Consider the following 22,247-nt stretch of genomic DNA (forward strand, 5'->3'; position numbering starts at 1 on the left):
GGTTGATGCGTTCAGCTGCTGAATGAAAGGTTGGAAGTTCAAGTCCACCCAGGGGTACCTTGGAAGAAAGGCCTGGTGATCTACTTCTGAAAAATCAGCCACCGAAAACCCTGTGGAGCACAGTTCTGCTCTGACACATGGGGGTCACCATGAGTCAGAATTGACTCAATGGTAACTGATTTGGTTTGGTTTTGAGCATTTTAACTTAATTTGAAAATCCAAAACCGTGGTTCCCAGCTGGGGGTGACTGTGTCCACTAGGGGACATCTGACAATGTCCGAGGCATTTTTGGTTTTCACACCTGGGGGGAGAGGGAGGGGAGGTACTACTGACGTCTAGTGGGTAGAGACCAGGGATGCTGCTAAACATCTTATAGTGCACAGGACAGCCCCACAACATAGAGTTACCAGGCCCCGATGTCAGTCATGCTGAGGCTAAGAAGCCCTAAACTAGGACAATCAAATGTGGTTCAACAAGGAGGTGGCGTGATTGGAACTTTCCTTCTTGAAGATTAAATGTACACAAAGGTGGTTTTGACAAGAAGGCGGGACTGATGCAGGGGGACTCATGGCAGGGGACTGCAACCTCTGGGGGAATGGATGAGTCTGTCAATGTGAAACATGGCCTCAGCGTTCAGACTGGGGCGGGCGGAGGGGGACCCTCAATGACAGAATTCAGACACGATGGTCACTCACCCGGATCTGATGAAGTTGGAAAAGTACTGCATGATTTTCAGGGAGAGGCTTTTCTCCTCCAGGGTAAACCGCCCCTCGTAGGCGGGGTAGAAGGGAAGCCCAAAGGCGTACTGCACATCTGTCAGCAGTTCCAGGCTGGGACACAGACAGGAAGAAGAAGCAACAGTTAAAGGAATATTAAACCACTGGGGAAAACCAAATGGGCCGTCTACATGCCTCTCAGAACTTAGACATTTCCCTCTTTAGGTTACGTTTAGGATTCCTGTTGAGCGCTTCGTTTAGCAGCGATTCAGCGTGGCCTTTCATCCAGCGGCCTCTTTGTGGACCGCTGCTGAACACCTCTGCTGGTGGAAGCTGAACGCTTAATTCTCATGGAACAAGAAATGACTCTCCAAGACAATGTTCTTTTGCCCACATTACAACCTTGAAATTTAGTTCCATTGAATATTTTTTGGTCAACCATTCACCGAAAAAGGTAACAAGAAAAAAAGCCTGTATTTTGAGCCCCTTTACTCGTCAGGCCCAGTACCAGCCCTTGTTCATGTAAAATTTTCCCTTCACAACTCTTCAAGGTTGACATTTACCCAGGTAGCCAACCCTAGTACAGTGCCTGGAACATAGTAAGTAGGTGTTCAGTAAATACACGTCCAGTGACTAAGCTGAACATCTTGTACACAGCAGGCAAAAGGGAGAAAGGTCTGCAAGCCAGGTGAGTGGTCTGAATGGACTGAGCTGAAGCTGGCACTGGGCGGGGTCCATGAGATGTGGGGGCCGTGGGAGAGAATGTTGTGAGCCTGAAAGAGTGTTCAAGCGAGAAAGCTGGAAGGGATGTTAGATACAACCTCTAATTTCACAGATGAGAAAAATGAAGCCCAGAGAGGTCCCCAGACTTGCACAGAGACACACAGCAAGTAGAACAGCAATGTCAGGTCAGAACGGATGTTTCCTGGAAGGAGGATGATAAGGAAAGGCAGGAGGGCTTGGTGCGACCAGGCCTGGGTCCTGGCTCCTCTTCCTTCAGGCTGGATGACTCCAGCAAGTTCCTGGACTTTCCTGCTTCCCTTCTTCCTCCTCTATGGCATGCTGAGCACCCTGAAGTACCAGGCACTAGGGCAGGCCTTCGACACAGGTGATCTCCAGCGAAGAGCCAGGCCAGAGAAGTTTATGCTCACGTGCATAATTTCAGAAATATAAAGTGACGCCTGAAACACGGGAGGGCCAGGATTCATACCCAGGTGTCCAGGCCTGTTCACTGGGCCCAAGGATCGCTAAAACGCAATAATGATGCAGTCGTAACAGCAATTTAAGATCCATAAAGGGAAAAGGAACACAAAACAAACGATGCCAGGCAGAGTTGTCCGAACTATGGCGATAAAAATACTCTCTCCCATACGCACACACTCGGGAATTCACTAATCCCTTTTCCTTTATCATCCCTGTGACCCTGGAGGTGGTTATCATTACTCCTTATACAGTAGTGGAGACTTAGCCTCAGGGAGGCCATTTTCTGGCCAAAGCCCCTGGCTACTAAATGGTGATCTAAGGACATAAGCTGTCCGCTTCGCTTTGCAGCAAGGGTTTACTCCCCACCAGCACTGGGCTTGGTGGGAGTCTGAGCTTCACCCATGACCACCCTGTGTGCCAGCCCCGAGGAGCCAGGGAGCCAGAGTTGGTCTGGGCCGTGTTTCCAGCTGATTTCCTCCCTACCAGACCCTGCTCACTCTCTGCTCCGTGTGGGAATGTAAAGCAGCCACCCGGTTTCTCAGGAGGCCCTTCTGGAAAGTGGCCGTGCTTGCTATCTATTAGTACAATAAATTTAGTGGCTCGAAACAACACACATGTGCAATCTCACAGGGTGGAGGTCAGAAGTTCCGCACTGGTTTTGATGGACTGGAATCAGATGTCAGCAGGCTGCGTTCCTTTCTAGAAGCCCTAGGGGCGAATCCGTCTTCTGCTCGTTCAGTTTATGGCACAATACACCTCCCTGTGGTGTAGTCTGATCCGGCCTTCTTGCTGGCTGTAAACCGAGGGCCGTTCCCAGCTTCTAGAGGCTGCTGCTTCTGGCCTGCCCCACCATCTTCAAAGCCAGTAACCGTGGGTCAAGTCCTTCTCACGTGGCATCTCTCTGGCACACCATTCTGCCTCCCTTGTCCATTTCTACGGACTCACGTGATTACATTGGGCCTACCCACATCATCCAGGATAATCTCCGCATCTCAAGGTCCTTAACCTTAATCATATCTGCAAAGTCTCTTTTGCCCTGTAAGGTAACGTATGCACAGGTAATGGAGATTAGGCCTTGGGCGTTTGGGGGACTATTACTCTGCCTTCCCCAAGCGGACTTGTCTACTGCCTCTTCCAAAGAAAGCTGCACTCCAAGCTGTGTGGCGTTGTTGTTAGTGGCCGTAGAGTTGGCTCTGACTCAGGCAACCCCATGCATTATAAAGCAAAATGGTGCCCAAGTCCTGTGCCATCTCCATGATCACTGGCATGTTTGAGTCCATTGTTGTAGACATTACTGAGTGCCTTCCAACCTAGGGGGCTCATCTCGGTTGTGATTCTAAGGTTTTCATTGGCTAATTTTTGAAGTAGACTGCCAGGCTTTTCTCCCTACTCTGTCTTAGTCTGGAAGGTCTACCAAAACCTGGCCACCATGGGTGACCCTGCTGGTATCTGAAATACCAGTGACATGGCTTCCAGTATCATAGCAACACACAAGCCACCACAGCACAATAAACTGACAGATGGGTGGTGGAAGTGGTATGGTGAACAGAAACAAGGTTTCAAGATCAGAGTCCTCAGTTCAAATCTTAGCTCAATCACTTAATAGTTGTGCAGTCTTGGACAAGATGTATAACTTCTCTAGGCCTCCGTGCCCTCATCTATAATGTGGCAACATGGCACGCTTACCTCAGACATAGAATGTAGTTTAGCAATAAAATATTTCAAATCTCGGGCCCAGTGTCTGGCTCATATGCCCATTGCCTTTTCCTTTCCCTGTGAGAGACACATGCCAGGTGGAGGATGGAGGCTTTTAACCTGGAGACCATTATAGGGTTTCAGAGGACCACATGTTCCCTGAAAGTATATATAAAATGTTGGGAAATTATGCATATGTATACCTTTCTTGGGAGAAGCTTTATAGTTTTCAAGATATTCTCAAGAACGTCTGTGCCAGTGTTGTGTTGGTAAATGTTTAACAACTGGCTCTTGTGAGCGGGAAGACCCTGCTCTGTAGCTTTTGCCAATTTCCACAGTGTAAATACTCCCAACATGGCCAATGTCAAGCCACTGAACGTGGAGTTGGGAAGACATGTGCACAATTGGCTCTCACTAGCTGGTGTAAGCCAGATTCCACATACCCCTGTCTGTGACCCTGAAAAAGTCATGAAGCTTTGGGGGAAAGGCCTGGCAGCCCAGCCCATCTGATCTGTTTAATTTGAGAGTCTGTTGTGTATGGGGCTTCTGCTTGTTTTTTCCTTAGCAGGGCTGATCTCTATCAGGATGCTGGAGTTATTTTGAGCAGTTTAAGGCAGACATCTGGAGGAGGAACACCCAGTGGAGCCTGCGAGAGGGGGTTCAGGATCAGGGGACTGAGCCCTCAGCAAGTCTGGGCCCTGGTTGAGTCCCAGGACCCTCTGGAGGAAGAAGAAGGGATTTAGACTCAGCATCAGCGGAGGGGGACACGGAAGAACACGCAGGGCCCAAGAGGTAAAAGGAGAGATTCACTGGCTGAATGGTCTCAGTGCTTGCAGGTCTGGGGCAGATGGTTGATGCATATTGATTTGGCTTCGTTTCTCTACGCTGGGATCAATCATTGATAAATCATATGCTCGAGCCTATCAAGTCATATAAACATGTGGTCAGGCTGGTTTTCTTTAGCTTTGACTTGTCATTTGCTGTTTTCGGTAATTATACTCCTGTTGAACTTTCCTCCAATCTTACATTTACCAGTCCTATGCCCAGGGTACTGTCCCATGGAAAGGCAGGTGGGGGGCCTAAGAAAGTCCCTGGTCCAGCTGGGTAAGTTCAGTGCAAGCCCACTTCCACCACTGACTTCCTGAACCTTGTTTTTTTTTTTCTGTTCTTCTGTAAAATGGGGCTGATCATTCCCTTTTCAGCCTCTCAGGTGGCATCTTTGGATGCTTATAGATAGATGGTTGCTTTTAGTTGCCCTTGGGTCAGCTCCGACTTAAGACGACCCCGCATACAACAGAATTAAATGTTGCCCAGTCGTGTGCCATCTTTGTGATCATTGGTATCCTTGAGTCCTTGTTGCAGCGACTGTGTATTTTGAGTGCCTTCCAGTCTAGGAGATTCACCTTCCAGCACTATATCAGAAAATATTCTGTAGTGATCCATAGGGTTTTCACTGGCTAATTTTTGGAAGTAGATTGCCAGGCTTTTCTTCCTAGTTTGTCTTAGTCTGGAAACCTGCCCACCATGGGTGACCTGGCTGGTATTTGGAATACCAGTGGCATAGCTTCCAGCATCACAGCAACATGCAGGTCACCACAGTACAGCAAACTGACAGACAAGTGGTGGCATAGATAGGTTAGCCAAAAACAGCCGTTGGCTTGGAGTTGGTTCTGACTCACAGCGACCCTATAGGACAGAGTAGAATTGCCCCATAGGGTTTCCAAGGAGCAGCTGGTGGATTCGAACTGCTGACCTCTTGGTTAGCAGTGGAGCTCTTAACCACTGCACCACAAGGGCTCCATGTAGATAGACAGATAGACAGATAGTGGATGGAAATTCCTCTCAAACTGTAAATTGCCACTGAAGGAAGAGACAAGGTTGCTGATATTGGTGAACCGATCAGTTCCATAGCTCTGGAGATGGCTCTGGGTGTGTGTGTGTGAATGTGCTTTGTGCTTTGGTTTCAGGATATGAATATAGTTTGGTGCGGACTGTGAACAATGAGCCAGGGATGTCAGGGTTGAGGCCCAAGTTCCTCCATTTACCAAATGTCTGCTGTGTTGGGCTCTGAGTGGGGACTGGGGTAGAAGCTGACTGTGGCAGCCCTTCTGTCGGGCTCACAGCCTAGTGGCAAATGGAGAAATGCCAACATTTTTAAAATAAATGCTATGAGCTATGTCACAGAACTATTTACAAAGCACCTTGAGATGAAGGAGAAAAGAGATGGGGTGAGTTTATAGAAAGTCAGAGAGAGGAGGTTCTATTGGACTTACGACCTGGAGGTGAGCAGGAGTTTAGTGAATGGATGAGTGGGGAAGGGAGAGTACTGTGGGTAAAGACTTAGGACATGCCATGCCGTGGAGATGGGGTGTGCGCTTTGTGAGGAAACTGACCAGTGAGGTGGGGTGTGTGCTTTGCATGGAGGCCGACCAGTGAGGTGGGGTATGTGCTTTGTGAGGGAACTGACCAGCGAGGTGGGGTGTGTGCTCTGTGTGGAAACTGACCAGCGAGGTGGGGTGTGTGCTCTGTGTGGAAACTGACCAGCGAGGTGGGTGTGTGCTTTGCATGGAGGCTGACCAGCGAGGTGGGGTGTGTGCTTCGTGAGGAAACCGACCAGCGAGGTGGGGTGTGTGCTTCGTGAGGAAACCGACCAGCGAGGTGGGGTGTGTGCTCTGTGTGGAAACTGACCAGCGAGGTGGGGTGTGTGCTCTGCATGGAGGCTGACCAGCGAGGTGGGGTGTGTGCTCTGCATGGAGGCTGACCAGCGAGGTGGGGTATGTGCTCTGCATGGAGGCTGACCAGCGAGGTGGGCTCTGTGCTTTGTGTGGAGACTGACCAGTGAGGTGGGGTGTGTGCTTTGCATGGAAACTGACCAGCGAGGTGAGCTCTGTGCTTTGCGTGGAGACTGACCAGCGAGGTGGGGTGTGTGCTTTGAGTGGAGACTGACCAGTGAGGTGGGGTGTATGCTTTGTGAGGAGACTAGACCGGCGAGGTGGGGTGTGTGCTTCACGTGGAGATTGACCAGCGAGGTGGGGTGTGTGCTGCGTGTGGAGACTGGACCAGCAAGGTGGGTTGTGTGCTTTGCGTGGAGACTGGGCACAGAGAAGAAAAGACAGAGGGGAGTTGGTTCCGGCGTAGTCATAGGCCCCTAGCATTCTGGGCCTCGTGCAGAGAAGTGAGTAATTCTGAGGAGTGAAATGGGGATATTTCCTTGTCCAAGAAAATCAAAAGTATGGGAATCACTAATGACATGATGTGAAGGTGCTTCCATCTCTAATCCTGTTATAGGTATGAGAACTGAATCCAGAGGAATTGAAGGCCACATCTTTCAGGGGATGGGGAACATTGGAGGTCTCTAAGTCCCAAGGCACAAGTTACATTTATCTTTTAGAAAGCTCGCTGGAGTAGTGTGGGGAGGAAGACTAGAACTGAGAAATTGTCAAGTCGCTGCCTTTGTCCAGAATACTGGCTCTTTTTACATGGTGCTCCCCAATCTTACCTTTCAGCCATCTTGCTCACCTCAAATCCCACCTGGCCATGCTGTGGGTTTGCAGAGAACTCAGTCTATATTCCTGCCAGCAAAAAGCCATATTTCCAAAAAGATTCATGGCACAAGCTCTTGACTTGGGCTCTGCTCCCAGGGTCAGGGAACCATTATTCATGGATGTTTGGAGCCAACTGGACACAATGACTGAGGCTCGAGGCCCCACCGAAGCGATGGTGGGAGTTGGGGAGTTGGGCTGAGGCTGGTATCCCCTCAAGGTGGGGACTAGGAGTGGGTAGGACCTTTCTTGATATAAACAAGCCATACTTTTGCATTATGGAGGTCAGGTTTCTTACTGATAATGGGGTCAAGAGGCTGATGCTGGGGACAGGCCTGGTATTGCAGTCCATCTGATTGCAATGATTTGCAAGCCTGTTGGGTCCGAGGACTTTGTCCCTGTTTTTCTCTATGCAGGAGGAAGTTTGTTGTCCTCATCCCCACAAAATACACCCCTTTCTTATCTCTAGCTGGCATCTCTAGATAACTTCCTCCAAAGGAAATCAGGGAACAGCAAGGAACGGAAGTACTAGGGCTTCCCAGGCATTTTCCTATGGGCTAAAAAAAAAAAAAAAAAAAAGTAAATCAGGACCTAAATTTTTTTTTTTCTTTGGCTAAGGAACTGTCAAATAGCTTATGAATAGAAGCTGTCATGGATTGAATTATGTCCCCCCAAAAATGTGTGTATCAGTTTGGCTGGGCTATGATACCCAGTGTTGTGTGATTTTCCTATATGTTGTAAATCCTGCCTCTCTGATGTTAATGAGGGAGGATGGGTGGCAGTTGTGTAAGTGGGGCAGGACTCAATCTAAAAGATTGGATTGCGTCTTGAGGCAATCTCTTGAGATACAAAAGAGAGAAGCAAACAGAGAGATAGGGGACCTCATGCCACCCAGAAAGCAGTGCCAGGAGCACAGCGCGTCCTTTGGACCCAGAGTCCCTGCAGAGAAGCTCCTACTCTGGGGGAAGACTGATGAGAAAGCCAACACAAAGGAAAAGCCTTCTGCTGGAGCTGATGAACTTCTAGCCTGCTTTATGGTGAAGAAATAAACTTCCCTTTGTTAGAGCCACCCACTTGTGGTATTTCTGTTATAGCAGCACTAGGTGACTAACACAGAAGCCTATAGGCATGCTCTCATTGGGCAAACTCTAAGATGCAAAAGTTCAGATCTGCCTACAAATTAATCAGGAAGCAACTGCATGTTTTACAAATGGCTTTACAGAAGGATTTACTATGCAATTCTTAAAAAAAAAAAAAAAAATTTAGGTCCTGATTTACATTAAATGATACAATCCCACCTCTGGCCACAAATGTCATACCTGTATTATGTCCGTAATTCCCTAAAGCCAGCAGAGCTGTGTGAAATATTGTTTTGCCGTACAGCTGAAGCTTCAACTGATGGCCAGGAAGAGCCTGAACACTTGGTTCCCTCCATAAGACATAATAACCGCTGCTCAGAAAACGCTGAGTCTTCCTGCTTCAACGCATCTGTTCTCACCAGTGAGGCTGTGTGTTTACCACGAGGTAAACATGTTCATGCCAGTTGTATTTGTTGTTGTAGTAATATCTTTTAATTAAATCAACCAAATATCATGTAGATGCCCCACTTCCAAGAAACCAAAACTGGAAATCACAGTCTATGATTTACACTTATGGTTTTACAAGAAATCCAAGGGAGAGAACTATAAAAATCCACCACCAACTTTGACCTTGCCTCAGAAGAATGAGAAGTGAATACGTACTTTTATGGTTAATGTTAAAACAAAATATTGAAGGTGTGTTGTTGTTGTTAGATGCCATTGAGCTTATTTCGACTCATAGTAAACCCATGCAACAGAGTAGAACTGCCCATAGGGTTTTCTAGGCTGTAATCTTCACTGAAAGTGAAGAGGACTTGAAGGACTTACTGATGAAGATCAAAGACCACAGCCTTTGGTATGGATTATACCTCAACATTAAGAAAAGAAAAATTCTCATAGCTGGACCAATAAGCAACATCATGATAAATGGAGAAAGATTGAAGCTGTCAAGGATTTCATTTTACTTGGATCCATAATCAACATCCATGGAAGCAGCAGTCAAAAAATCAGAAGACACATTGTGTTGGGCCAATCTGCTGCAAAAGACCTCTTTAAAGTGTTGAAAAGCAAAGACGTCACTTTGAAGACTAAGGTGAGCCTGACCCAAGCCATGGTATTTTCAATCGCGTCACATGCATGCGAAAGCTGGATAACGAATAAGGAAAACAGAAGAAGAATTGACACCTTTGAACTGTGGTGTTGGTGAAGTATGTTGAATATACCACGGACTGCCAAAAGAGTGAACAAATCTGTCTTGGAAGAAGTACAACCAGAATGCTCCTTAGAAGCAAGGACGGCAAGACTGCATCTTGCGTACTTTGGACATGTCATCAGGAGGGATCAGTCCTTGGAGGAGGACATCATGCTTGCTAGAGAACAGGGTCAGCAAAGAAGAGGAAGACCCTCAATGAGGTGAATTGACAGAGTGGCTGTAACAATGGCTCAAGCATAACAATTGCGAGCATGGTGCAGGACTGGGCAGGGTTTCATTTTGTAGTACATAGAGTCACCGTGAGTCAGAACCAATTCGACAGCACCTAACAAATACAACAATTTTTACAGGAGTAGATTGTCTGATCTTTTACCGGAGCAATCCACTGGGCGTTTTTGAACTGGAAACACTTTGGTTAGTAGTTGAGTGCTAAACTGTTGTGCCACCACGGCTCCTCGTTTAAGGTGTACACCTATCTTAATTATTTTTCATAAGTTCTCATTTTAATTGACTTTCCTGATTAACTGACCATCACACTGGATAACAAGGTTTCTATTCTATATTCCATGTTAAATGACACTGAGTTTTAGTGAGCTGTGTTTTGGGCATGAATGAAAAGACCAAGGTGCATTCTATATAAGATGCCTCCTTAAAAATCTCCAATGCCTTCCCATCATACCATCACACTCAGATGGAATACCTTCTCATTTCCTGCCATAGCCTAGAAACTCCTACATGATCTATAAGACCCCGCCCTTTCCTTCTCATCTACAACCATCCTCTTCCTCTCCAACAGGCTCCAGCTGGCTTGGCCTCCTTCTTTATCCTCAGACATGTCCAGCTCTTTCCCACCTCAGGGCCTTGGCATTGGACGATCACCCTGTTGGGACTGCTGACCGCTCAGTTCTTCACAAGGCTCATACCTTCTCATTCCTCAGTTCTCAGCTCAGATGTCACCTTTTCAGAAGGTTCTTCCCAAACCTCCAATCTCAAGTAGTCTCTGACCCTACTTTCCACTGACCAGAGCACCCTAGTGTTCCCCCTTTTTAGCAGGTCATCTGAGCTCACTCTGCTGAGTTATATGTGTATGGCTATCCCTGTACCCCATCTCTAGACAACCATCTCTCCCAGCCACATTTCAGAGTTAATCCCAGGACAGCAGGTCTTCTCTGCCTTTCTGGCTGCTCCAACGCTGGTATCTAAATGAGTCACTTGGGCATAGAAGACATTCAGTAAATATTTGCCAGATAAATGTTGAAGAGGGCAGATAGCATAAACCCCAATATATCATGGGATTGGAGTGCTCAGTTTCAGAAGATGATTTATTTCCATGTTTATTGGGAAATAATCTTGTGAATCACACAGAATGTAGCCAGGTCAAGGGACCCAATTCAAGAATTCACTGCTTAATATTTTCTTTGGTTTGCTAATTCTAACAGACTCACCAAGACAGTCAACCAAAAAGATAATATTTTGAATCTGGAATGTTAAAGTCCCCTGGAATGCATAGAAATGTCTAGAATGCAAATGTTTTGAGTCTAGAATTTACTGCTTTGTTTTCCAGAGTTGAGACAAACTGTAAAGAAGGAACACTGCTGCCTTTTGAGTTATCATGATATTTTCCTCTCAGAGTCTTATTTTCTGAAGGGAAAAATAACCCTAGCTACTGGATATTGAACATTTACAATGTGCCAGTTGTTTAACATGCATTATCTTGAATTTTCAGCACCATGCTATACAGCAGATATAGTCATTTGATAGGTGACAAAATGCTTCCAAGTGCAAACAGCTTATAAATGGAAGAGATGAGATTGAAACCCTAGTTGGCTTAACTTTAAAAGATGTGTTCGTCCACTATCCAGAGCGGCCACTCCCAAAATTAAAGAATGGCTCAGCATCTTATAGAGCCCTGGTGGCACAGTAGTTAAGAACTTGGCTGCTGATCAGAAAGTCGGTGGTTCGAATCCACCAGCCACTCCTTGGAAACCATATGGGGCAGGACTACTCTGTTGAATAGGGTTCCTATGAGTCAGAATCTACTCCAACAGCGACAGGTTTGGTTTGGGCTTGGTCAGCATCTTATAAGGGAGCCCAGGTAGGTGTTTAATCCCAAGAGCCCCACTCCACCCCACAATTCAAAGATAACTCAAATCCTACCCGTTGGGTTGTGGGAACAGCATCCTAGGACCCTGTGGATAAAAAGCTTTAGAATAAGGACAGGACACAATTCAAGCAAGAGAGCCCCCATATAGCTTCATGATTTCAGTTTGTCTCCTCCCACATCCACTATGCCTATTCTTTCCCTACAGGAGGTTAGCCCTTGATTTCAGGGATGAAAGGCACAGAAATAACCTGGGTGGGACAGGACAACACTGTTCTGTGATCAATTAGCAACAGTCTAGGAAAGTGGTAATTTCTTGTGTTTTGTTCGCCAGCTATTGCCAGGAGACCTAATGTATGCTAGCAGAAATGGAGGCACAAGACAGATGGCGAGAAATGCAAGCACACACGTATATTTTAAGTATGTAGATTTCAGCCAGAAATAAATGAGGAGTGTGACAGCTCCAGGGTGAGAGAGATGTCTTTTCGGGTAGAAAAGATAAACTTGCCAACAAGTTAAATGAGTTAGTTTCTGGGATTCATTCATTGATTCAAGTATCTCCTACATTGTTGTTGGTGGTGGTGGTTGTTGCCGTTGAGTTGATTCTGACTCATGGCGGCCTCATGTGTACAGTGTAGAACTGTTTCATAGGGTTTTCAAGGCCATGACCTTTCAGAGGCAGATGGCCAAGCCTTTCTTTTGAGGTGTCCCTGGGTGGGTTCAAACCGCCAACCTTCTGGCGAGTAGTCAAGTGCTTAGCTGTCCGTGCCATGCAGGGACTCAGATGGCACCTTTTTGTGATCATGGTGGGGAGAGAAAACCTACATCAGAAAGTTGTCAAGAATGCTTTCTGGTGGACAAGAATAACAAGACACTCTCAGCACTTACTGTTTGCCAGGCAACGTCTATATACAAATTATCACAATAATTCTCTGTGGTAGGTACTGTTATTATCTCCATTTTTCAGATGAAGAAACTCAGTCACCAAGGAGGCTAAGTGACTTGCCTTAGTCACCAAGCCAATAAAGCTCAAGGTGGGTTTCTAACCATGATACTTGGCGCCAGAGCCCCCGATCTTAACCATGACACTCTTCCGCTTGTATACAAGTAGCAACATCACTGCCTATAAAAATGTTTTGGTGATGTTAAGTGTCTCTCTCCTCTAAAAATGGTAGAATGTGAGAGCTGGAAAGTTCTACCATTAAAGGGACTAAGCACAGTAGTTTAGCACACCTATCTACACTGCAAAACCCTTTCATCACAGGGATTTTTACTCGACGCTTGGCGCCCTGGTGGCACAGTGGTTAAGAGCTCGGCTGCTAACCAAAAATTTGGCAGTTCAAATCCACCAGCCACTCCTTGGAAACCCTATGGGACAGTTCTACTCTGAAGAAAACCCTGTGGATCACAATGGTTCAAGCCCACAATAGATCATGGGGATGGTGCAGGAATGGGTAGCATTTGGTGCTGGGCATGGTGTCACCATGAGTTGGGGATGACTCCATGGCAACTAACAACAATAACAAAAAGGTGTACGCACATTTTTAAGGCTTTTGATGAACTTGCTGCAAGAGTATTACACCCTTTGTTATAATCTCTGCCCTAAAAGGAAGGCAGAGAACCAGGAAGAACTGGTGCTGAGCAGGAGCTCCTGAGAGCCTGGCATTTGGGAGATGCTGCCAAGGGTTATTCTCAGTGTAACTTCCCACACTGGCCTCCCTGGCCATGAGGGGCTACAGACCACTGGATTACAAGGGCTCCTTACATTGCCACCCAAACCAGATGGCTCTCTTCATCGTCCCTCTCTCCCGCACAGCAACTTTCAGAACCTTGCTGGCATTTCTTCTCCCCCAAACCTGGAGGGAGTTGTTTGACTCCAGAAGGTAGACCAGCTTGAAACCATAAATAGTTCTAAGAAGGGAGACCACATGTCTTACTGGAAAGTTCTAGGGTCAGAGAAGTCATGGGTCACTGCTCTATAACTAACCAGCTACTCTTCTTGGAGCAATCATGCTCAACTCCTTGGACTTCAGGCTCCTCATCTGTAAAATAGTATAATCATTCCTACCCCACTGACCTCATGTGGATTCTGGGCATTTTTGTGAACTGCCATATAAACTGAATAATCCCTTCAAGGGAGCCAGGCAGATCATGGGTGCAGTGATAGGGATGGCTGCCAGGTGCCTTTGTTTCTCAAGACCCACTTGGCCACTCAACCCCCTTACCTGCTGCGGTCATAGCTTCCAGGAACGTGGTACATGAAGACATTTCCTCGGGCCCGTCTTGCCCAGTGGCTGGCCATGTCGATCACAGGGCATGTGATGAAGTAGTCCCTGGTGAAAGGAGGGTGAGGAGGAGTCTCGTTACGTGTAACTCTATGGACAACTGTGCCAGCTGAAGGCTGCCCACAGACTAGGGGTCCCTCGGCCACCCAGGCCCCCTGCACAGGCCTGCAGATAACCCCTCCCTGCATGTCCCAGAACACCTTTCCAATGGCTCCACCACCTCTGGTGGCCAGACGGCAGGTGGGGTTGGAGGACCTTTGCCCACTTTGGTTTAAGGCTGGCCACGATCACCAGCTGGTGTTCCCAGCTGTGGTGCAATGGATCACTTTTGTGTGGCCTTTCTCGCCATGGTCTTGTAACTCCCACCCAAGTGATTGGTCGGGACTGTGCAGATACAGTAATTGTGGCCTAACGAAGGGATTAGTCAATTTTGCCATCCCACTGGGCTTGAGATGAGCCATTCCACTACCAAGGAAGAATAGCCAGGAGGGGAGAGCATGCCCTTTGGACCCAGGATCCCTGTGCTAAGATGCTTCTGGAAATAGGAGACAGAGACAGATAGAGCTTGAGAAGGGATGGCAGAGAAAGGACAGCAGGAGACAGCATAAGGGCTTCCAGGCCCATGCAGTGAGAAAGCTGAGTGCCTTCGGGCAGGAAGCTTGCTGTCGGAGTAGAGTGCCCCTGGGCACTTACTGGCAGAGCTAGAGCTCTCTAACACTTGCCCAAGCAGGGCAGAGGCCTAGGTCCAGAGAGAGGTGTGCCTGTAAGCACAGCTGAGAAGAGGCCACCCTGATGGAAGAACTGTATCCTGAGTGTGCCTGAACCTGAATTGTAACCTGGTACTTCCTTAACAAACCCCATAACTGTAAATGTTGTCTGTGAGCTCTATGTGGCCATTGCAATGAATTATTGAACCCTGTAGAGAGTGCCGTGGGAGGTACGGTTGGTGTCAGAATAGGTAAAGATGGCAGAGGGAGGAGGCATGTCTGACCTGCGCCTCATAGAAATCAGCCTTGGGCTGTTGGTCTTGAGTCTCCTTCCTCCTTGTGAAGCTAGACGGGGTCAGACAATGCCCCCATGCCATTTTTACACCAGCGGACCATTTAGGGTCAAGCAACTCATGGGATAAACATCTTCCCTGAACATTAGTTTGACTTAAAGATTTGGGGGCAAAGAATTTTAAAGCAAGATGAATATAGAGATACCCTGGAGCAGAACATGAAACAAGTCTGCATTTTAAAAGAAGACAGAGACTTCAAGGCTATTTTGTGCACAGAGGCCCTTAGGCCAGCAAGTCTCAACTGGGGGTGATTTTACCCTCCCCACCCCTGGAGACATTTCTGATTGTCACGGTTTGAGGGTTGAGGGGTTTCTACTGGCATCTAGTGGGTGGAGGCAAGGGATGCTGCTAAACACCCTACGATGGACAGGAGAGCCCCACAACAAAGAATTGTCGGGTCCCAAACATCAGTAGGGCTGAAATTGAGAAAGCCTGCCTCAGACTCCCAGGATTTCACATTTGCTCCACCACTGGGAGTAATTTGATGACTAAATACGGAAGCACCAGCTCACTGCAGTGACAACCTGTGTGTTGTAATGCCAAGGGTGTGTGCTTTCAGGAGCAGCAGGCCTGAGCTAAAACCAGGGGACCTGGTTGACCTCTGCCGGCCAGGCTTTGAATCTCACCTGCATTGCCGAGTCAGGACAAGACCCCCACCTGTCCCGCAGTGTCCTTGAATCTCACTCACCCCAGCTGAGACATGGTGGCAACAGGCCCCACCCTGCAGCAAGTCAGAGTGGCCAAGTCTGACCCCAGGCGTGAAGGTCATTCAAGGAGGAGCATTGTCCCCACTTTTCTGCAGGGTAATTTGAGTGCCCTTGGTAAGTCTGCAGGGCGGCCCCAGTGTTTACAGAGAAGGCTACAAGGTAGGGCGGGATCTGTCTCGGGGGGCCCAAAAGGGCAGAGGAAGGAGCTGGGCTTCACCTCCTGGCTCCCCTGAGGAGCTGTGAGCAGGATAGGGGTGGCATCAGACTTTTGGGAGCAGGTCGCACAAGGGCAGCCCTGTGGAGGACAACTGTGGATAAGACAGGAGGCCATGAGCCTGAGTATGACCAGGAGAGAGAGTCTGCCTCCCCCACGAAGCCTCTCTAGGTTACCCGCCTCATCAGACCCAAGCCCTCACCCCAGGTTGTCCTCAAAGCCAGTTCAGGTTTTCTGAGTTTGTTCTATGACACCACTCGGAGCCAGTCCTGACTTACTTATAAGCTTCTTGGGGCCAGGGACTTGGATATCTGTGAGTTCACAGGGCGTAGCCAAGGGCTGGACCTCCATAAATAGCTGTTGGCAATTTGGTTTGAAGCTGAGCTCTTCTCTAGAGGGAAGATTAAAGCCTTTCTGGTCCCCAAGACCCAAGTGAGCTGTGCAAGGTTTTATTCTGAGCTAGTAGTACTCGGATTGGAAACCACAGACTCCTGGTACGGGTTCTAAGCCATGAGGTTGATCTGAAGCCCCTTGCTGCCTGCCCCTTCCCAGCAGGGCGCAGGTCAGCAAAGGCATCTGAGCCATGACATTTGGTTCTGTCCCCAGAGACAGAGGCAAAGTGTGGACCTCCCAGAGGGAGAGAAAGCAGAGTCGTGAGATGCTGAAACCCCCACCACGTTCTTCCCACCTGGGGGGGGCCTTGCAAAGGGACTTGAGAGCATGTCACAGGGTCTGTGAGGGGTTCACTGGTGACACGAGAGCTGGAGTGCCCTCTGCAGTCTCACCCCCAGGGGGCTCTTAGGAGGAGAGAGCTGGAACCCTGGTTATTTCTGTATTTCCACCCAAAACCACTTCTTGAGCATCTGCTGTGCACACGTAGAAGGCACAGTTCTCAGCCCAGTGGTCTCAAGGAGTGCTGGGAGGCGGGAGCACCCTGACACCTGCAGTGTGGGTGGGGGCGTGCAGGGAGAGAGGGACCCTGGGCCACAGCAAGGTTTGGGGGAGCAGCCTGGAACCTCTCTTGGGGGGCGCTGGGGGAGGCTTCCCGGAGCAAGACAAGCTGGAGCACCCGAGCATAGCAAACAGCCCCCCATGGAGCTACGTTGGGAGCCTAGGTCTGTGCTTAGGTCAGGCACCAAAGCTCCCCCAATCCAGGCTTCAGTTTCCCCATCTGCAAAGTGAACCCTGGCTACACCCAGGCAGCTTGGGCATCCATTGCCCTTTTAAAGCCTCCTCACGGGCCCGGGGCGCTGCGGGTTGAGACCACGGGCCGGATGAGCTCAAGGGCCCTTGCTGCTGTTAGTTGCTGTCCGGTGGATTCCAACTCACGGCCACAATGAGTGTGAGGGCCCTCAGATCTCACAGCCTTTGCTGAGCTGCCTCATGCATGGTGTACCATGGGTGCCTCTGGCAAGTGTGCTGTCTCTTCCTTCTAGAAGAGCCAGGGTGGCCTGGCAGCAGGGTCCACCCTGCCTGTCCTCTGGCAGGTATTCACCACACTTTGCAGAGGGAAGAATAACGATGAGGAAACCAAGCACACAGAGTCCCATGCCCTCCTTCCTCATTTGTGATCGGAACGCCTACTGGACTGACACCAATCGGGCAGCAGAGCCCCCTCCCTCTGCTGGCTCACCTGGTGGCGTTCTCCAGGGCCCGGGAGAAGGAGGCGTAATCGTCCTCAGAGTGCTCCAGGGAGTAATACCACGTGGCAGCGGCCTCCACCCTGGTATCTCCACCCTCGCCGCCCAGGGAATTCTGCAGCGCCTGATAGAAGGCAGTCTTGCTGCTGGTCCTACCTTGACTTTCCTCAAATTGCTGAAAAATAGACACACAAGTTCCCCAGTCAGATTCTGAAAGGCCTGAGTCAGTACAGCTCAAACCGTCGGCCTAAAATCTTCTCTCCGGGAGGCAGTGGGATGGGGTCTTAAGCGCGTGGGTGCTGGAGGCAGCCGGCCTGGGACCGAATCCCAGCTCTGCTTCCCTCTAGCTGTGTAGCCTTAAGCAAACTGCTTACCCCGGTCTGCCTTAGCTTCCCCATCCAAACAATGGATACAATGGGTGTACCCTTCTGCACTGGGTTATTAAAAACCAGTACCAGTGGCCCTCAAAGTAATTCCAACTCACGGCAACTTCTTGTATGTCATAGGAGAACTGTGCTCCGTGGGGTTTTCAATGGCTGATTTTTCGGAAGTAGATCTTTCTTCAGAGGTGCCTCTGGGTGGATTCGAACTAGCAACCTTTAGGTTAGCATTTAGCTTGTTACTGTTTGCACCACCCAGGGATTCCATAGAGTTATGTAAGGACCAAGAGGCCTAATGCATGTGAACTACTTAAAAGGGTGCTTAACAAATGGTAGCTATTATTGCAATTTGATACCAGGTCCCACACCTGCTTCTCACTGGCTCTGCCTGGGCTCCTGTCTCAGCTGGTTCCTGGGTGGCCAGGATCTGGTTTTGGTAGAAGGGCTACATTCAGCTTCATTCTTTGATTCATTCAGCATGTGACTGTCTTACGTGCACTGCGACGCTGATACTCAAGGCCTTCACTTAGGCCAACTGCACGCCATGCTGGGAAAGAGCGGGGAGCACGCTGATCAAGCCCTCTGCTCTCAGGGGGCTCATGCCCTAGCGGGCGGAGAAGGGAAAAGAGCAGAGAATAGACAGTCCCTCAGGGGGCGGGAGCCATGAAGAGAAAGGGACAGAGGAGCTCTTTACATAGGATAGTCACTGTAGGCATACAGCTCTCTGGATGGGAGTGTCCTGATGGGAACCTCATTCATTCATTTATTCACTCACTTACTCATTCATTCTAATCCTGGCTTCCTGCTGCCTGGACTGGGAATCTAAGTGGATCATTTCCCTCCCCCTGGACTCAGCTTCCTCATTTCTGAAGACAGGAGCTGGGGGCGGAGCACCAGGGAGGCAGCTCCAGAGCAGGAGGCCCAGGCCCCTAGGCCCCTGGGCAGCTCAGGCTGTGTGTTTACATATTTCTAGGATCTTATGAAAACAGGGAAACGTGCTTATCAGCACACTCAGGCTTGTTTAGATTGTTTCTCCAAACGTTTCCAAGCATATAGAGTCTGCGAGTGGAATTCAGAAAGTAGTCTTTACTGGGGAGGGCAACTTCTTAGATGTCTTTCAGCTGCCCCAGGGGCTCCTGGTGCTGATCTCGGCCTGGCCTAATAAATGGGGACTGGGCTGTAGTCGTGGAATAGCTGATCAAAGGACCACGGGCCACGGGTGGCTGCACACCAGCGTTGGGGAGGGCAAGGGCTGGGTCAGGAGGCATTTTAATTCTACCCACAACATTTGATTTCTTGGGGAGAAGTCTGAAGCAAATACAGCACAATAGTTAACATCTGTTAAACCTGAATAGTGAAGCTATGAGTATTCATGAGAGCAGCGGCTGGCAAATACTTTTAACCACAGTCTGTAATAAGAAAGACATTTTACACACACATACGTGCACGCATACACACACACATACACCTGAAATAACATCCATGAGACAGTACTCACTTTTACCACATTTGATACATCCTATAGTTTCCATTCTAGCCTATTCTAATCTAGTCTTGTCTATTAAAGATGACTGTCTGCAATCTAATGAGCCTATACCTATAGTTTGGGGTTAAAAAAAATACATTATATTACTCTGTTCTTTTCTGAGTGCTAGAATATTTCATAACAAAAAAAAAAACTGATAGCAGCAACCATTGGCATACCTCCTATTATTGCTAAACTTTGTGCTAAACATTTTACATCTGTGTTTCACTGAAGTATCAAAATAACCATGGGAACTGAGCATTAAGCTATTCCATTTTAAAAACTTCATTCCAAGGCTCAGAGAATCTGAATAGCTTATTCAGGGTCACATAGATAGGATCATGAGCTGGGATTTACCCCAGGTCTTATTAATGGCAAATGTCAGACGGTTTCCCCCTGGCTATAACTTAACCATGACCATGACCTCATATTAGGGCTGTAGACCACAGAGGCCTCAGTCAAATGGCAGGACAGAAAGCCTGCCTACTGGGTGCATGGCTCAGTGGTTGAGAAGATAGTGTGGAGTCAAAATTTTGGGCTCAAGTCCTAACTTCCAATTTTGGGGAGACCTTAGAAAAGACATTTCACCCTCTCTGAGGCTTACGTCTTTAAAACGGGTATGATAATATTGATACAGGCCCTTTTGTTATCTCCCATGAGGATGAAGTGACAAAAGCAGTGTGAAGATGATTTTTCGTCTGCAGGACGTTCTAGTGCAAGTCGTGGCTGGTTTGGGGGAACACAGCAGGTGCTAGTTAAGAGGATCCAGCGGGTCTCAGTGCAAGGAGCGAGGAGCCAGCAGGTCTCAGTGCAAGAAGCAAGGAGCCAGCAGGTCTCAGTGCAAGAAGCAAGGAGCCAGCAGGTCCAGTACAAGGACAGAGGAGCCAGCAGGTCTCACTGCAAGAAGCGAGGAGCCAGCAGGTCTCAGTGCAAGGAGCAAGGAGCCAGAAGGTCCAGGTTTGGCTCACGTCTCCTCCACTTCCCAGCTGTGTGGCTTTGGGCAAGTCACCCTCTCTGATCCTCAAGTTCCTCACATGCAAAATGGAGATTGTTACAACCCACAGTGTTGTCTTGAGAATTAGAAATGATATTTTGAAACAACTAGCTCCAAGCCTGGCATGTAGCACTTAAGAAACAAGAACTGTTTTCATGAATCGTCGGTTTCGTTGGCTTTGATCAGGAAACCGAAGGCTGAACACAGGCCCCAAAACACTTTATTAAAATGATGAAAGCATTCAGAGAGGGGGCGTGCACCAGTCTGCATGGAAGAAAGCTGCCTCTTGCTTTTATTTCTATCCTCATTTCTTCACATGAAGAATAAGGAAGTTCTTGCACAACTGTGCAACAAAATGCAATGATTGGTCGTTCCAGGTTGTATCACAAGGCTTGCGGCCTGGCGTGCTCGGCTCTGCGCTGAGGCAAGGGCCTTGGTCAAGGGGTGAAGAAAGAGATGGGAGGAAGTGGAAGTAGTAGAACTCTGGGGCTATTCTGTACACAGGTATCTTATGAAGGAATTCTCAATGTCCTGCCCGCACCCCAAGCCCTGGGTGGGTCTGAAATCCAGAGACAGAGCAGAAGTGGAGGGCAGGCTCAGTCGTGGGAAAGGGGTTGGGTACAAGGACCGGGGGGCCAGTGGCATTGAACTAAGCTTTCCTGGGCTGCTTTGCCACTTGTAAGGCATCCTGTTATTGTCGAGTTGATTTCAACTCATAGCGACCCTATTAGAAAAGAAAAACCAAACCCACTGCTGTTGAGTTGATTCAGACTCCTAGTGACCCTATAGGACAGAGTAGAACTGCCCCATAGGGTTTTCGAGGCTATAAACCTTTACTGAAGCAGACTACCGCATCTTTCTCCTGCAGAATGCTTGAGCTGCCAACCTTCGGTTTTAAAGCCAAGTGTTTTAACCACTGTGCCACCAGGGCTCCTTCGCAACCCTATAGGACAGAGTAGTATTGCCCCACAGGGTTTCCAAGGCTGTAATCTTTACAGAAGCAGACTGCCATACCTTTCTCCTACAGAGCATCTAGTGGGTTTGAACCGCCAAGCTTTCGGTTAACAGCCGAGCACTTAACCACTTCGCCACCAGGGCTCCTTTGGGAGGCATAACCCTCCCTCAATTCGTAACATGAGGTGGCCACGGTGGGCTCAGGGTTCTAGCACCAGTTGTGCCGGCGATTCACTGTGCAAACTCAGGGAAGTGGCAACCAGTCACGGGATGGTGCAAGACCAGGCAGCCTTTCACCTGGCTGTGCTTGGGGTTGGCATGAGTTGGGGGCTACTCAATGGCAGCTAACCACAACAATGCTCCCTGTGAGACGCTGCTGGCCAGTATTTAGATGAAGACGCAGAGTGGTGGGTTGATGTCTGAAGAATGCCCCCAGGACACTGTGATACATTCCTAGGTGCTGTTATTGTCAGTTAATGTGTCCACCGCTCCAGAAGCACCAGGGAGCAGAGGTGGCAGGGACTGTCCCCGCAGCCTCACTGCTCACTATGGTGCCAACCACTAGGTAAAAAATATGTGTTGGATGAATGAATACAGGAGACATTGCCTTTGCAGAGAAAGTATAGACTCTAAAGCCAAACCTCTTAGGTTCAAATCCTAGAGCTGGAAAAATCTGGGCTCGGATGCTAGATTTGCTACTTATTAGCTGTGTGGCCTTGGGCAAGGTACTTAATGTCTCTGTGCCTTTGTTTCCTCGTCTGTAAAACAGGCACATAATATCATCCTCTTCAAAAAAATGTTACGAGGGTTAGATGGGATTATACCTATAAAGTGTTTAGCACCATGTCTGTTTTTATTGTTAGATATTTGTAGATTCAACCTTGTACCTAGTTTAAATGGTGCAGGGGAGTCCATGTCTTAGAGAGAGAGGCTTGAACA

The 22,247-nt window shown here is 48.5% G+C and overlaps 1 protein-coding gene across 3 annotated transcripts in view; it reads right to left on the reverse strand.

The window, feature by feature from the left end:
* TG (thyroglobulin) overlaps positions 1 to 22,247 on the reverse strand; it is a 232,277-nt gene that overhangs the window by 1,986 nt on the left and 208,044 nt on the right. For all 3 annotated transcript variants that reach the window (XM_049854070.1, XM_049854071.1, XM_049854069.1), the window contains 3 exons: positions 17,449 to 17,630; positions 13,775 to 13,882; positions 696 to 830 (listed from right to left, as the gene is read on the reverse strand). In XM_049854070.1, the coding sequence (XP_049710027.1) occupies positions 696 to 830; positions 13,775 to 13,882; positions 17,449 to 17,630 (425 nt within the window). The remainder of the gene's footprint in view (positions 1 to 695; positions 831 to 13,774; positions 13,883 to 17,448; positions 17,631 to 22,247) is intronic.

The sequence above is a fragment of the Elephas maximus genome, chromosome 15, assembly GCF_024166365.1.
Source record: "Elephas maximus indicus isolate mEleMax1 chromosome 15, mEleMax1 primary haplotype, whole genome shotgun sequence".
NCBI classification, from domain to species: domain Eukaryota; kingdom Metazoa; phylum Chordata; class Mammalia; order Proboscidea; family Elephantidae; genus Elephas; species Elephas maximus.